Below are 17805 nucleotides of genomic sequence, written 5' to 3'. Positions count from 1 at the left end.
AGCGGGCGGCATGGCGCCCGCGGGCACAGGGTTGGGAACCCCTGTCTTAGCACAATGCACTAGCACTAAGGCTTCTCATACAATTTTCTATTTCATGCACTAGGAATAAGGTTCTTTTTTCCCTCATACATTCAACAGCTCAATCGCCAACATTGAGGTTCTTAATACAACTTTCAGTTTTCATGCAACTAGTCCTGAGGTTCATAATACAACTTTCAGACAGCTCAATCGCTAACATTGAGGTTCTTAATACAACTTTCAGTTTTCATACAACTAGTCCTGAGGTTCTTAATACAACTTTCAGACAGCTCAATCGTTAACACTGAGATTCTTAATACAACTTTCAGTTTTCATACAACTAGTCCTGAGGTTCTTAATACAACTTTCAGACAGCTCAATCGTTAACACTGAGGTTCTTAATACAACTTTCAGTTTTCATACTAGTCCTCAGGTTCTTTATACAACTTTCAGTTTTCATTCAACAGCAATAAAGTCCTTGTCTTCCCACATTTAGCAGCCAAATAAATAGCAATAAAGTTCTTGATACAACTGTCTGTTTCATACAACTAGCAATAAGGTTCTTGTCTTCTAATAACTCACACCCCCTTGCACTAGCCAGCAAATCTTTTTGCCTTCCATACATCAACACCACAATCGAAGCTAATTCTTGCCTTAAGAGATCAAATAGAGCGGTAGATCGATCCATAAATGACATCAAGAAATTGTGACATTAATCTTCATGGAGGGAGGGTAGAGGCTTATAAAAATGAGCATAATTTTTTATAAAAATATTGAATATCATTAAATTCTATAAGAACTACTGTAGTAGTATGATGAGGGGAATGGGGGTTGAGAGCTTTTACTTATCAATTTTGTTTTGAGGGAAAAGGGGGATATCAGACTTGTAACAAAGTGTGCTGATAGATGGGCAGGTGTAAGCAAACACATCTTAATGCCTAAATCTCACAGTAGAGAGATACAGGTTTGGTGGGTGTTGTAAAAAAAAAACATGATATAAAACAAAATAATGTGTTGAAATGAAGTACAAAAACAAATTTATAACTCTTTGTTTACATGAACACCAACTTAAAAAAAACATGATCTTAATGTAAGTGTTTGGGCCTACACTTTTTTTTTAAAGCTCAAGTTTCAATTTAAAATGTTCAAGAAAAAAAATTAAGAGTCTATACCTGTATAGCCAGGTAAATAAAATTGTGATTTTGGCTAGGCCTGTAATTGTTTTTTTTATTATTCCACATTTCTAAACAGAATCAATTTTTTTAATCTGTGCAGTTTGTAAATTCCCAGTAGTAGGTCTAACAGCTGGCTTATGTTGAGAGTACTCAAATATTAACACACAAAAAATTAATTTTTCTACAGAATGTTAAAATCTATTCAATTCTTTTACAATATTTTATATTGTAAATTTAAACCAATCAAAACACATGAAACAAAAACTTGAAGAAAAAAATCTCAAAAAGAAAAAAATTAACAAAATAAATAGGTCTCTTAAATATGACTATTTTAACTTTTTTTTAAAAATGAAACAAAACAAATTTTAAAACATTTTAATACAACAAATTTAATCAATAACAGAATTAAAATAATGGTAAAGGTTAAAAAAAAATAATTTGACAAATGAACAAGATTTTAAGTGCACATGTTTATTGGTAAAAAAAAAAAATAATGTAAACATACACACCAAGCAACTGCCTAGAACAAAGTTTAAATAGAATTACTTTTCTGCTATATTTAATTTCCTTTTATAAAATTTCATAACAATACACAATAACAAGATTTTTTACATCTTTATCACCCGAACTCTAACTTACAGGCAGTATTAAACTTAGGTCTATAAAAGTAGAGGCTTTATAAAAAAAATACTAACACAACATATAATACAGATACATATGACAATTCAGACCATACACCAGCACCATACGACTCACTTCCTAACATATTTTATCAGAACACTTCTAACCCATCACTACTATGTACAATTCGTTTTTTTTAAAAACACCACATTAAATAAATGATATGCCTTAAACTGTCTGCCTAAATACATAACACTGTGTATTATCAGCATGCTGATCTTAATTGATGATAAATTAACCGTTATCTACAATATGCATTATCTACAACCACTGATGTATATTTAACAGTTTGCACAGGCGACTAAAAACTTATCAGCTAACATTGAGAATTATAATTCTTTTCCACACTTAGTAAACAAATTATTTACTTAAAGTATTTGTTTTCTCAAATAAATCTTTTCATAACTAAAAAATGTTTTTAAAATTCAGTGAAGATCAATCAAAACAATAAGCTGATGTTTTTTTTTGTTAAGTATACAAATTAGTAACAAAAATATACATATTTTTATGTACTGTTAGTGTTAAAAACAAATAATGATCATTACTTTATAAGGAGGGAATGAATTATCACAACTCTGAATGATTTCCTAGGTTGCATAATTTAACTACTGTGATAAGGTACATAACTCATCTCCCTTTCAAACTATTGTATATTCTACTTATAAAAGAATGTTATTTTTATTAACAACCTAGACTGCCTTTACTATGTGAAGATGATGTTGACATTTTATAGTTAATGACTCGGAAAAGGGCAGTGATAATTTATTACTTCAAAATTCACACTAAAAAAACAACCGCTAGGAAGAATAAATTTTCTAAAAATAAATAATTGTTAGTTTCCTATAATTGTTAGTTTACCCTGAAGCAATTACAGAAGGTTATAATGCAATGTCGAATGTCAACGAGCTGAAATGTGTGTGTAGATTAAAGCCTGGCATACATACTGACATGTCATACATACTGACACGTCATATTGACAACAGTCCAACAATATTGCACTGTGACCAACTTTAAATGAGTCTCAAATGTTGTATGCAATGTTTTCGCTATTTAAGGGATGTTTTAATAACACCATATTACTGATACTGATAGCAAAAATACATTGGGAATATTTCCTTCAAAACAAGTAGTAACACCTGATGTTATGCTTAATTAATGGCTACTTAAATTACAATTCAAACAAGAACATGTTAGCAAAAGTACAAATGTGTAGTTACTGAAAAGTTATAAAAGGTGTTGAACTAGCTAAACTACAAACACACTCATAGAAAAGCTGATATAAAAGGTATTGACGCTAACTACAACTGAAAAGATATTTCTATTTTTTTAAGAAAAACAAAAATCACATTAACTTTACAAAACTAGTTACAATGCACTGGTAAATGCATGGGACAAGGCTGTTCAGGAGAAATGCAGGAAAAACACTTTTTATACCATTTCACTATTCCCAAAACTATAAATTCAAAATATTTGTATCAATTTATTTCTAAATGACAATTTATAATATTAAATATTATATTCTTCTTTGTCTAAGCTGAGGGGCTTTAAGTTAGAAAATTGTTCATAATGCTGATTAAAAAAAAACAATGCATGTTGACACTAATGACTGATGATCTCATTTTTTTAGTTATATAAATATCATAGATATCAATATTGTGTGTATATATACATAAAATGTATATTAAAATAAGCATAAAAATGTTATTTACAATATCACTGAATTGTTTAAACTCAAGAAGTTTATTTTTTTTAGCAGCACTTAAAACTGTTATTATTTCTGAAATGGTGTATATGATTTTTTATTAAAAAAGGACAATATTTCCTTAAGCATAGCATTCTGTGAATGGGGTAAAAAAAAAAAACTTTTAAACTAAGTGATAGCCTTCATGCTCTGCATGGAAGTTGGATGCTTGGTAGCCGGGCTGGGAATCCATTGTATACTTTGTTGCCCAGTCTACCTGTATGGGACGCAATAAGCCGCAACAACGCCAATTCATCAGATCCACCAAGTTCTTACAAACGCCGCGACTACGAAAGAAATTGGAAAAGGGGAATTAACTTTAGTAGAAATAAAAAAAGGGGACCTTGTTTAATGGGACAATATGATCTAATGAAGACTGATTGCAAGTTTGAATCATGGGCTTTAAGTCAAGTAGGTTGTTCTTAAGTACCATAGTTGTGATGAACACCTTATACCCTCAAATGACAAGGTAACAAAAACAGGTTAATTCACAATTCTTCAACATCTGTTTTTACTTATTTTTAATTGTCTCATATCCTGGTTTTTCTCAAGGAAGTTGGACATACAAGACAAGGATAGGGATTCAAGAAATTCATGTTACTTCTACATCTTTTATCACTCCATACCATTAAATATTTTAAAAATGTGTTTAAACAAATTAAAAAGAATTAACAATTGATGAAGCATTTTAAGCCAGGTTATTTTATGTTGTTATTTATTTTTTTTAAAACTGTTCTATTTTAACCACTAAATTTAAAGCAAGAGGTAATGAAAACTAAATACAATTTATACAAGTTTAGAAGATATCATTTATAAATAGTATTTTACAGCTAGAAAAATCCTAAGAAAAATAATTATGTAGTGGTTGGAAATTTTATCTAATTAACAATCTAGTTTTTTTTTGTTTCTTGGTACTTCCTTAAAGAAAGATCAACACAATATCATAATTTTATTGAACACAAAAATGTCCCTATAAAATATAAAAATATACAAAAGGACTTACTGGAATGGACTAACAATCTTTTCATGATGATTATGACCATGACTGTGTCCATGACCTTCACCTTTATCATCACAGCATTCACCATCATTAGCAGGATTGGCCATTTTATGCATTCCCCAATATCTCATTTGGTTCATCCTCTCATTGGTTGTCATGGCCAGCCAAGTGATCTGTTTGAAATTGTAAACAAATGTTAGGCATGCTAAATGTAACATGTAGCCATAATACTAATAGAAATATTTTTGTTATAATGGGCCTTGCTTTTAATGTTATTTTCAATTTAAGAGTTAGGAATATGGCTGTAACAGCTGGTGTTATATAAACTTTTAACAACAATGAATTGTTCTCTTTGGGTGTATATGAATAGAGAAATATGCACAAATACAAACTGTATTATGCTAATACTTTTTCATTTTGTCATATTTTGTGGAAAAATGTTTTACTATGCTGGTCTGATGGTAGAGCTTATGACTGCTAATTCTAATCTCGAGTTCAGATCCTGATTCTGTCCCTGAATCAACATTAGGAAAACAAAAGCGGCTAAGCATAGTGCTGACTACACTACTGAACTCTACTTCAAGTGCCCCATTTCTATTTGGGCATGAATGAGAAAAGAAAATGATGACACTAGTAGTAGTAATGTAGATACACCTTGCTGGGATATATAAAACAACAGTCCATTTCTCACTCTAAAATGTAAGGAAGTTTAGGAAGTGAAAACTAGTAGTGGTAATGTAGATAAAATACACCTTGCTGGGATACATAAAACAACAGTCCATTTTCCCACTCTAAAATGTAAGGAAGTAAAACTAGTAGTGGTAATGTAGATACAATACACCTTGCTTGGAAACATAAAACAACAGTCCATGTCCCACTCTAAAATGTAAGGAAGTAAAAAGACTTGCCTGGTACATCTGGCACACAAACAACGTGGACACCCAGACAAGATGAGCTATCACATTCAGTGCTATCCACGCAACCCAAGGTGAAGCTTTCAGAGCTTTGTAGATAATACCAGTGATACCATCCTCATAGAAGTCCATGGGACATTCAACTTGCCAGACTGAAATGTATATATATAAATATGCCAGATTTTTTAAAATTTCAGATTTTTTAATTTCTTGCAAAATAAAAAAAAATGCATTGAAAGCGATAATGAAGTTTGTAAATCAAGATGTATAACATTGTGTATTTAAGTCTCAAAATTGTATTACAGATAAATATTCATTACTTGCAAGGTGGTTAGAAAGAAAAAAAAATTATTTAAAATTTGTGCATCTTAGTGAAAGAATGGCAAATGAAATAGCCAATTTAAATAATTTTCTAGTTTTTTTTTTGTTATTAAATTCTTTCATTGGTTGTTTTTTTTTTTAAATTATGCACATTTCATCATAACTAAATAAATTCAGCTCTAATAACAAAATAGTCATAAAAACTAACTTACATGTGATGCATCCATAAATTGCAAACAAGAGCATAGTCATGAGGAAGAAGAGGTAACCAATAAAATAGCGATGGTTATTTGCCCCTGTTAAAATATTTTGTTAATACAGTTTATTTTTAAAATGTCATAGGCCCTACAAACAAAAAACAATTTAAAAAAACAGGTTTAAAAAACGAATGCATACTAAGATGAAGTTAAAATATATTTTATTAAAATTAGAACTTCAACTCCACAATGACTAGGACTTTTCTCAAAAACTAGAAAATATTGAACAAAATCAGAATGAATAAAAATCAGATTTGGTATGAATTGTTTACATTACCAACACAATTATCAACCCATGGGCAGTGGTGATCAAATTTAGCAACACATCTGTTACACACTGTACAATGCTTGGACCTCAGGGGCTTCCGTATAAGGCACGTACTGCAAAACTGGTCAAGCCTCAGGGTCTGAGTTTCAGCAAGATCTAATATTGTCTGTGGAGGTGATGTAAAAATTATAAATAAAACTTCAAGTAAATTACAAAAGTATAATAAGATCATTAAAGATCTCTTAAAGCTGGTCATTTTGTCAATTTAATTTTTACTGCTAGTGATTTATATTAATACAAACAAGTAAAATTAATCTACCTATTTCTTAAATCAACTTTATTTTAGAATTTTAAATTATTAACACAACAATTTTCTGGGGTGTAAGACAACTCCACCCACACAACTTTTCTAATTAAATCATAGTTTTGAACAAATTCTCCCCACAATGTGACATCGTGAACATACGACGAGCCCAGAGTTTCAAGATTTTCCTGGGTTAAAATTCATATTTTAAGCCAAAAAATACAGTATATTCTTTTGTGTGAAGTAGAGTTCACTAGTTTCTGTGACCTCCGCATATGAAGAGATAGTATGGTCAGCACTATGCCCAGCCGCCTTTACTTTCCCTAGCATGAGTAAGGTACCCATCAGAGTTGGGTGGACTCAGGGACGGTCTACTGACTTGAACCCGGATTCAAACTCGAGACTTACGAGTTAGCAGTCCAGCTCGCTATCGCTAGACCACTCCGTCCTATAAACACAAAATACTCTTATTCAATTTAAAGATAAGCCAACTGTACTTACTTTAATTTTGTCTTCTCTGTTACTTTTAAGGTATCCAGGATCTGTTCTCCAAGCCTTGTAGAAATTATAAGTGAGAAGTATACTGACGATAATAAACATCATATGGAAGGTAATACTTCCTGGCATATCTGATTACAATTATGTAAGCATAACTGTTGATCAATAAGACAGGTATATTTGTTTAAACACCTTCAAAAGCTTTGTTCAGAGTTGCAAATACAGGGTTCTGATAAAAACAGGGTAAAGTACCATTGGATAAAAGAGTAAAATGACATATGGTTGCTGTATACAGACCAACACAAAATCTTAATCCTGTTCGTGCCAAAGACACATGGAGCAGATGAAGTAGAGTTCATCTGATTCATAGATCTCGGCATATGAAGGGATAGTGTGGTCAGTACTATGCCCAGCCGCCTTTGTTTCCATTATATAAGTTCGGCACCCATCAGAGCCGGGTGGACTCAAGGACGTTCCACTGATTTGAACCCGGATTCGAACTCAAGGCTCTCGGGTTAGCAGTCTAGCTCTCTACCGCTAGGCCACACCATCCAATCAACACAAAATACTCTTATTCAATTGAAAGATAACACAATTGATGGAGTATTAAGGTTTACAATACTAATGGGTTAAACTTTTAAAACTCTAAAAGTAGCACAAGTTGTTTTAGAGGATACAAGGTAGAAGGTAAAATATCCAAGTAAAATACATCCAAAACTTTGTGGCCAAGTAAATAGATATGGGAATTCTGTAAGATGTTGATTCATCAAAGAATGCTCTGAAATTCAAATTTTGTTTCGTTTAATTTAAAAAATGGAAAGAATTTATATTTTTATAACAGATTATTTTCAACATCTGTTGATCAAATAAATTAATTAAGAAAAATTATTGTTAATCTACAAAAGTGGATTAAACTAACACAAAAAGATTATAAAAACACATGATGTTTGTAATATCATATTAAAGTTTTTACCTAAAGGATAAAAAAGTTTACATAGAATGATAATTATAATTCATATATTAAGCATTGAAAGATAAGAAATATAAATAAAAAATGTAGAACACTTACTTGAAAATTATGTTGCCTATAATAAAACAAACTAACAAAAACAAGACTTTGAGCCCCCAATGGAGTGAAAGTTCAGGAATGAATCCAATGACAAAGATGGCGATAAATGGAAACACATAACTAACTTTTCTTCTGAAAACCTAAAAAAAAAAGTTATTACAATTTTTATATATATAACTTTTAATAAACAAAAAAAAAGCTTTTAACCTTTCTTAAAAAATAGTTATTACATTTTTTTACATATAATTTTTGATAAAGAACTAAACCAAAAAAAAAAGCTTTCAACCTGTTCTGAAAAATAGTTATGAATAGAAGAAACAGGCTCTTACTTTATCTGATGCATATTTTCCAAGCACACTTTTCTTTGTAGCCTCAGCTGCTGCCTGTAGTTGTCTGAGTTTAAAAACCAAATCTGAATTGCTCTGGTTAATGGCAATGTCCAGCGGTGTTTCGTTCTACATAGAATTTGGAAATTATTCATTTATTTCAATAAACTGTGTTAAACTGGATACATAAAGGAAAAAGAATGCAGGGAAGGACAAAGCGAGGAAGAAGCTGGCAAAGGCAGGACTGTCTTGGGGAACTGCCAGGAAAATTGCAAGAGGCTGACTTCTTCTTCTTTCTTCTTCTTCGTTCTTAATTATTAGTGTTGAAGGGGATCAAGATTTATCTGCCAGTAGGTTTGAACTCGAGACTTATTTCGAATTTATCAACCATGAGCTTTTTGCCGACTCGACCACGCCTCCAACACAATTAAGCGTTACGTGTCAACTGGTTATGCGCCATTGAGGCCATTGGCTCCGATTTCAGCCTGCTTTTCTTTTTGGATTTGCTTCCATAGCCTTTGTCCAACCAAGAACAAACTACAAGGCAGCAGTTGTTTAATTTTGGAGTTGTCTCTCCTAGAAGAGTGGCTGTCCCCAGCTAACGAGCCTCATCTGCCCGAGGGTTCGAACTCGAGACTTTTCGGTTTAGCAACCATGAGCTTTACCGACTCGACCACGCCGACCCCCAAGAGACTGACAAAAGTGGAGAGAGCTTTCTGTGACAGCTATATGTGTCTTGGGCACAAAAGGGAAACAAAAATCTACATTGCTTTAATATCTTCAGGTCTCTCATTCTACAATTTTAGTATTTAAAAAGGATTTTTTTAAACTAATGCTGGCAGTTTTTTTTTAACTATCTGAACGATTGTGTGACTTTTTTTTTTTTAATACTCCTTAATATATATATGATAGGCAAAGCATGATGTAAAATGATCTGTAACAATCTTAATGTTTAAATCAGAAAATTAAGAACAAAGTAACAAGGACAAGTTACAAAAAAAAAAGAATAAAAACGTGGGAAAAAAAAACTTGATAAAATATACAGTTGATCTCACCTTTAAGTTGAGAGCATCAATATCAGCACCCTTGCTCAAAAGAAGTTTGATCACTACATGGTTTCCACTCACACAAGCCCAGTGTAGAGCAGTGTTGCCATTGACTTTATCAACTTTAGACAAACTGGCACCAAATGTCAGCAGTAGACGGGTCGGGTCATATCTGGTAAAAAAATTTGTTAGGTTTAGAGTTAAAGGGAGATAACAGAGTGGAATGTGTGCACCAAAATGGAGATACAACTTATCAAACATTTTATCTCTGTTACAGCAGGTGAACAATTTTTCGGGCAAATTATGAACAATTATTATTATTATTGTTATTAAGTGGAAGCTAGACATACAAGTACCCCAACATGAGATTTTTTGGACACAAGCTATTGAGTTAACAATGTTTTGCTTTAAAATATAAAACTATTTTATTCTTCTCTTTTATTATGTTTTTTTTACAGAATTTATAAAGTCATAAATTCATTTTTTACTCAAAAATATATTCAAAAAGAACTGTGGTGGCATTTTGGGGGCAGGAATGGATTCATAATATTTTAGTTAATTTCAATGGAATAATTTGCTTTTAAATACTAGATGTTTGACACACATTGTTACTAATTAAATTTGTATCACAAGGAATGACTGTACTACACACCCAAACTGTTCAAAATTGGATAAAGATGTATATAAAAATCAAAGTACTAATACAAGAGTAACTGCTTTTGATTTTAAATTTTTTAAAAACTTAATTCACTGTATTACCGATTATTTATTTTCAAGTGTGTACCGTAATTATTACAAAGAATTGGAAAGCTAAATTTTCACGTACTCATTGTATTACCAATATTTATTTTCAAGCGTGTATAGTAATTATTACAAATAATTGGAAAGCTAAATTTTCACGTACCCAAAAACTCTATGAGATGACCACATCAATGGAGTCATGCCAGTTTTGTCAAGCATATCAACATCCTGACCTTTGGCTATCAGGTAAGCCACAATGGCGGTATGTCCGAACTGAGCAGCAAGATGGATACAACAGCAACCTGAATATACACAATATCAACAGCAGTAAGATGCCATTTTCATTTACTGTTACTGATTAAACCTACTAAATCAAATGTACAAATGACTGTAGGCCTATATTTATTCTTGCTGCCTATTAGCTTTAAAAAAATATTTATTTATACTGTCTTACCTGTTATTAGATTTTTTAAATTAAAAGTCGACAACATTTAAACTCTTTGAAAAATTGGTACATGGTCTCCTTTATAGTAAATCAATTACAATTTTTTTTTAAGATGTTTCAGTGGTTAGCAAAATTTCAAAAAGGTGACACACAGCAAAAAATATCATTTAATTCTAGTTAAATTATACCATATAATCAAACTTGAGGATAATTACTAAAATAGCTGACAAATAAAATAAGTGGTATACTAAACAACGGTTACAATTAATAATGTTTTTAAAAATCTCCACTAAAATGAAAGTTAAAGATAGATCTTATACCTTCTCCATCTTTCAATGAGGGATCAGCACCAAACGACATGAGTTGTACAACCATGGATAAGTGACCTTGTCTGGTAGAAGAAAAATTTCATACAAAATTAAATCAATTGCTCAGTAATTTAATTTTTAAAATTCACCACACGTATGTGATCTGTTATTTTATTTAATAACAAATACTATGTGATCAATTGTCTTTATGTATTGTAGTAAGTATTGTTTAGACCAGTGGTTATTAACTTTTTTATTAGTACTGAACCCTACCAGTTTCACATCTTGGCCTTTACCAAACCCCTAAGACTGATTCACTGATCAAACCCAGGTTAAGAACCACTGTTTTAGACACTGTTAATCAGTCTTTGTATTTTCAAAATTAAGAAAAAATACTTGCTAATTTACCTCGTTGCCCAGTGAAGTGGTGTAGAATTAAGGTGACCACCAAATCTATCAACAATAGCTCCTTTTGACATGAAGTAACTGTTTGAAAATAAGAAAAACATATTAGATTTAAAGTAAATTTGCAAAACCATATGTACATGTCTAAGTTACAAATAATTATTTTTAAAAACCTGCATAAAATGTTACAATTTATGCTTACTTGACAATCTCTGTTCGATTATTGATAGCAGCCCAATGTAGAAGACTAACATTCTCATGGTCCATTTGATTAACATCATAGCCTGCTTCAATGAGTTCATGTACTCTGGGTATGACACCATACTGTGTTGCTCGCACTATATCGAATGAATTGATATCATTTGGTAACACAACCGCTGGGTTAGGGGTTGGTGGAGCATCTTTTGTTTTTTGAGTCTCATTACTACGAGACTTCTAGAGATAAAAGATAAAGAACTTTTTTATTAGGCATTATAGTACATTCATCAAAATAAATTAATTATACAGGTAGCAGGCTTAGGGCATGGGTCAAATCTAGCAGTAAGTACTAGACTAAGTCTGTAGAAACCTGTAGATTTACTCACTACTGTTGTTTTGTTTTTTGAGTAGTCAGAAGTGAATGTAGATCTATGTATCATATTCTAAATATATAGAATAGATCCTACTCCTAGAATTCTTATTCACATTCTAGACTCAGATTCTAGACCCTAGTTCTAGATTAGTCTAGATTAAGATCTAGTAGTAGTTTGCAGGGTAGTTGTAAGTGTGACTGTTAGAGTTAGCTAATCAGTGTCTATATACTGTAAGTCACTTAGTCAAAGTGTTACTCACGATTAGCAGTTAAGTTAGTGTTACTGTTAGTAGTGTTAGGGACTGTTAGTAAATTCAAATAGGCCTTAAATTAAATAATTCTGATCTACAGCAAACACAATAATACTACTACTAGATTCTAAATCTTGATATCTATATTAATTAGATATCTTATCTAATATTGAAATCTAGAGTTTGCCTAGTTCTAGTGTACTAGTGTAGTGTTTTAGATCTATCTACAGTGTAGGTTAAGGCTAGTAGGTAGAGTGTAGTGACGTAGTGGTAGTGAAGTGATTAGGCGGGTTTTTAATAATACTACTTATAGGCCTACTGTCTTATACTACTAAAATTAAGGGTAATCCATCATTTTAGGTGCGTAAAATCGGTAGAGGCTAGAAATGTGAAGTTGCCTCATTGCTAAGGCTTTAATTGAAGTATATTGCAATATATTTGTGTCAAATATTATAGATACCTAAATAATAAACCAAAATCAATGGCTAAATATATCAATATATGACAGTAATTAACTTTAAACAGCTATGTTTGCTAGCAAGATTTGCTATAAAGACAGCGGCCATTTGTAAATTAGAGTGGTTTCCCCTGAATCTCACACTATAATCTTACCAATAAAAACTCAAACAAGATAGCTGCTAAAGTAAATAATAAGCCTGGTTGCATCTGATGAAAACATCACTAGTCTTTATTATTATTAAAATTTATTACAAAACATTTTTAAAAAATTGTTTTTAAAAAACAGGAAGAGCACATGAATGAAACCTTGAAACATTTTTGTAACTTTCAAAACATAGCCTACATCCTCCTAAAAATGTGAAATAATTACTAAAATTTAATGAGTCACCTTTTCTTCACATTACTATTCTCGGACAACTTTACGTACCTAACCGATAGTTAAGAATAGTTAAGATAGTTAACCAGGTGACTAGATCTACCGGGAATCTACAATTTATTACGCAATTAAGAAATCTAGATCTAGAAAAATAAGAATTAGATTATAGGCCTACCTAGATTATACAAGTTTGAATTTCGAGAAGTCAACTAAGCCCTAATAAATAATTTAAAGCCTAATATTACATAAAAATATCACAATCTCTTTCTCAATCGACAATCATTGATATTGATAACTTCAATCAAGTTGATGAAAATTCAATCATGTGTATGTTAAAATGTTTCATTGCTTTTTTAATTTTTTTTTTTAGTAGGGGCCTAAGAAAGAAGGGTAATCTATCGTTTTGGGTACGTAAAATCGCCCGCGATTTGTAATGTGAAAAACAGGTGACTCCTTAAATTTTAATAATTATTTTACATTTTGAGGAGGATTTATGTTTTAAAAAATTCAAAAATGTTTCCTTGATTCATTTATGGGTAAAATCTTAGTTTAGCGTCGTAAATTCGGCCAAAACTAGTAATGTGGGAGAGAGTGAATTAATGAATATGTCATTAAATATGAGTATATTTTCGTATATTTTAATAAAATATTATAAATAATTGAATAATAGATCACCATTGATGGTTAAATCAATTTAAATATCCTGAAATTAATTTTTATCAACCCTGTTCGAGATAGTAAATTTGCTATTAAAAACAGCAGCCATCTTAAGAAAATGTTATTGAGAGTAGCTTCCCTTTCATTTCTATTCATATGAAAATGTATTTAAATATGATCGTCTTGTTGTATAGTCCGTATTACAAAGCATTTTTTTAAATGTGAATTTCCTAACAAACAACTTTATTAATTCTAGAAGCATTGTGAGATGCAACTTGTATCCATGTATTAAATCACGTGTTTTCTTACTCAGAGGCGTAGCGACCCTTCCCGGGACAAACTTTTCGATTTGCACCCCCCCCCCCCCCTCGAGATTTCGATTTGCACCCCCCTCAAACTTTCAATTTGCACCCCCCCCCCTCAAACTTTCGATTTGCACTCCCCTCAACCTTTCAATTTATTTTTCCAACCCATTTTGGCGCCCCCTAAGGTCGGCGCCCGGGGACATATGTCCCCCCCCCCGCCCCCCTCGCTACGCTACTGATCTTACTATTACTAAATAGTTGTGAGTTTTTTCTTATTGTTTGAATGTTCACTATTTTCATTTCAGGTTTTTCTTTTCATCAGTTAGTAATTCTATCGTAACTTATGACATTTTTTTTTTACTTCTCTTTACCTTAATTAAACCCCAACCTCCGTCATATTTTTGTCGTCAATGTCACAACAAGTCATAATGTAAAAAATTACGCTTCACTCTGCCTTATCTAAGATCTCTAACCATAATTTTGACAACATTAAATGTTTGTCATCATTTACATATACAAAGAGACCAAATGTATTATCCACCAGCTTCCCTCGTAAAACATCATCTAAAACAATGAGCCCGTCCACCCCTTAAGCGCGTGTTGTCATTATGGTCGATCCCAAGTCTCCACCTGCCAGACACATTTTGGTTATCCTTTCTTGTCAAATCGTCAATATCAAGTACACAAGTGAGTGATATGGGGTTGTCCATAAATGATGTCACAATGATGTCACATATGATTTGCTACGGGAGTGAGTGAAGATTTGTGACGTCAACTCAGGCGGCTTTGCAATTTATGACGTGTCGGTCTCATGAAAGGAGGTGAACGGGGAAAAATACCTAGGTGATTGATGGAGAACCTCTATAATGCTTTGTTCAATCAAAATAACGATAAATAAGCATTAGTATACGTATACCTTGCTTAAAACACAAATGTCGCAAGCCTGCTAGTTTAAGACATTCGGCAAAACGTCCGCAACACATTATCCCCGTCAAAAAGGCTTGCCACCAAATGCCTGCCGACGAATAAGCCGTGTCTAATGCGGGGCGTTAGGAATACGGCCATTAGCATGGGCCACGTTAGAGCACCAGTAAGCTATCGCGCTTTGTAAGATGACGTAAATACTTAAATTCAATTTCGCTAAACTGCGCGAAAATTTAGTAATGTTCCATCGTTTGAGGAAATTTATTTTCTTGGACTTAAATTGAAATATGTTGACTGTCTGGTCTGGCTCTTAATTTCCGAATATCACTTTTAATGTATCAAGATTCAGAACTATAATTTACTTTAATATAAGTGTCATCTTATCGTTTATTGTGGTTTTTAAAAAGCGCAGAGCAGCTACAAAATCGGACGGCCATCCTGTTTTCACCAAGCTTCTTTTGGAGCTTAATATGGGTAGTCTAGTTCTATACGGTGTGAGCTTAGTACATTTTTAAAGGGCCGAAAGCCTCAAGACAGCAAGCTTGCAGAAATAACTACGTACGTTTAAATGGACGAGTGATAGATGTGTTAGGGGCTGTTTAATGAACACCAACTTATGTAATCAAACTAAACGTCGCGAAAGCGTCAAAAAGGCAGTGCTTATTGTTTTTTTTTTTCTATAAAATTAGCCTAACGGTCGGCGGTACCGCTACACGACGTCACGTGCGAGCGTTAACTCGGTGACGATGTGCTAAGTGGGGGAATGAAAAAGGTAGGGTTCAAGAAATGCGACTCGGCAAGCTTTTGACATTTCTTGACCTTTCTTAATAGTTTTTCGTCCCCACTGAGAAAATGGGTCACCAATGAATGACGCGTCATACTTCTACAGCTGGTCTTTCTCCCACAACCATCCCGTTTTCACGAGAAAAAAAACCTGACCAGTCTCCAAAATCACATCGCTGAGTTCTACTCAACCTCTCCCCACCACAAATCACAATTTCTATCTGAAACAATATGTTCATATGTTTGCTCTGTAATAATGCACGCTGTCATTACTATCTTAAGAGCGACGTCATTTATGAGCGATCTAATATTGATTTGCTTACTGCAAATAAAGTGTTAAAAAGTTCGACCTCCCAACATTTGTTGTGGTCTTGGATGCACACTATTAAGTCTGATATGGTCTATTAGTCATTCATGTCAACTATGTTTAAAAAAAAAGAAAAATTACTATACAGGGGGTCATCCATAAATGATGTCACGTTTTTTTTTGACGATTTTTACCTCCCCCCCCCTCCCCTCCGTCAAACGTAGTCACAAAAAGCCAGACCCCCCCCCTAAAATGACGTCACACCTCAGCCTACACCCCCCCCCCCCCTCAAAATTGCAGTTGAATTTTTTTTTAACAGCTATATTTTTCCAAAATCTTGTCTGAACTCTGTCAAAATAGAGTATTTTAATCAATTGTTATTACAATGTATTAAAACAGTTTTTTACAACGCAAAATAACGTCTAAAATTCGTTTTGTAACATTGCTTTTTTAAATTGCAAAAGTGTGATGTCGCACCGTCTGAACCCCTCCCCCTCCCCCTCACACACAACGTCACAAAATTACGGGCCCCCTCCCCCCTACGAGTGTGACGTCATTTATGGACGACCCCCCGGCATATATTAAAACAATACAAAACAATCATATTAAACCACAAAATCAACACAAAAGACATGCGAATAGACAATTTATTGTTTTTAAAACATGGCCGCTGCTTGTATTTACTCATTGTTGTCTCGAACGGGGTAGTTTAAAGTTTATTCCAGGATATTTATGACTGGTTTGGTCTTGGATTGTGATTTGGTATTCAATTATCTGTTATATTATGTAAAATATGACATAAATATGGCCAAATGAAAGAAATATTCATTAGTTACCTTCATCGCACATTACTAGCTAAGTTGGAATTTACGACGCTAAACTAAGATTTTACCCATTTATGTACCTGTTTTTAAACAATTGAATAAAAACTTTTCCGTAATAAATGAAGACTAACGATGTTTCCAACAGATGCAATCATGCTCATTTACTATAGCAGCCATCTTGTCTAAGTTTTATTTTTATAAGCTTTTAGCGCCAGATTCAGGGGGAAGTCACTCTATTTTACAAATGGCTGCTGTTTATATAGCAAATCTTGCTCTCAGACACTGCTGTTTAAAGTTAATTTCTGGCCTATATCGATATATTTAGCCATTGATTTAGGTTTATTATTCATTTATCTATAATATTTGACACAAAAGTATGACAATATACTTCTATTAAAGCCTTGACAATGAGGTAACGTTTTCGTACATAAATAGCCGCGAGCGATTTTACGTACCCAAAACGATAGATTACCGAAAGAAGTGCTACAGTAATAAATAGACTGATTCTAGCATTAAGATACAAAGATTAAGATAATAAATTCGACAGAGCTAGATCTAGCCTAGATTCTAGATATGGGCTAACTTAAAGCTTATAATCCAAACAGTACTAAACATACTATTGGCAGCAGTGGCTCCATTGGGTTACAAGAAGGATCTCTCTCCTCCATTTTGTTTGTATAATAAAATCAAATGACCCGGCAGTAAGATTCGTGTTCGAATCTAGATCTAGATCTACATGATAATTTTTTTTTAAACTTGTAAATCTGTAAAATGCGGAGAACTATTTTTATAACATTTGGTCTTTTTTGACATAATCTATTTAAAATAACA

At 32.6% G+C, this 17805-nt stretch overlaps 1 protein-coding gene across 1 annotated transcript; it reads right to left on the bottom strand.

Moving 5' to 3' along the window:
• Positions 1-1561: 1561 nt before the first annotated feature.
• Positions 1562-17674, bottom strand: LOC131929894 (palmitoyltransferase ZDHHC17). The gene is made up of 15 exons (XM_059286278.1): positions 17592-17674; positions 11720-11952; positions 11521-11598; positions 11125-11195; positions 10523-10661; positions 9628-9790; positions 8576-8701; positions 8247-8386; positions 7855-7955; positions 7181-7308; positions 6385-6541; positions 6063-6146; positions 5524-5681; positions 4619-4788; positions 1562-3902 (listed from the first exon to the last, which is right to left on the bottom strand). Exons 1-15 carry the CDS (start codon positions 17640-17642, stop codon positions 3740-3742), a joined length of 1962 nt encoding a protein of 653 aa, XP_059142261.1. The 5' UTR covers positions 17643-17674; the 3' UTR covers positions 1562-3739.
• Positions 17675-17805: the final 131 nt, after the last annotated feature.

This window comes from Physella acuta, unplaced genomic scaffold (assembly GCF_028476545.2).
Source record: "Physella acuta isolate Inbredline_101_S28 unplaced genomic scaffold, ASM2847654v3 ptg000096l, whole genome shotgun sequence".
Lineage (NCBI taxonomy): Eukaryota > Metazoa > Mollusca > Gastropoda > Physidae > Physella > Physella acuta.
This window is presented reverse-complemented; position numbering and strand designations above follow the sequence as displayed.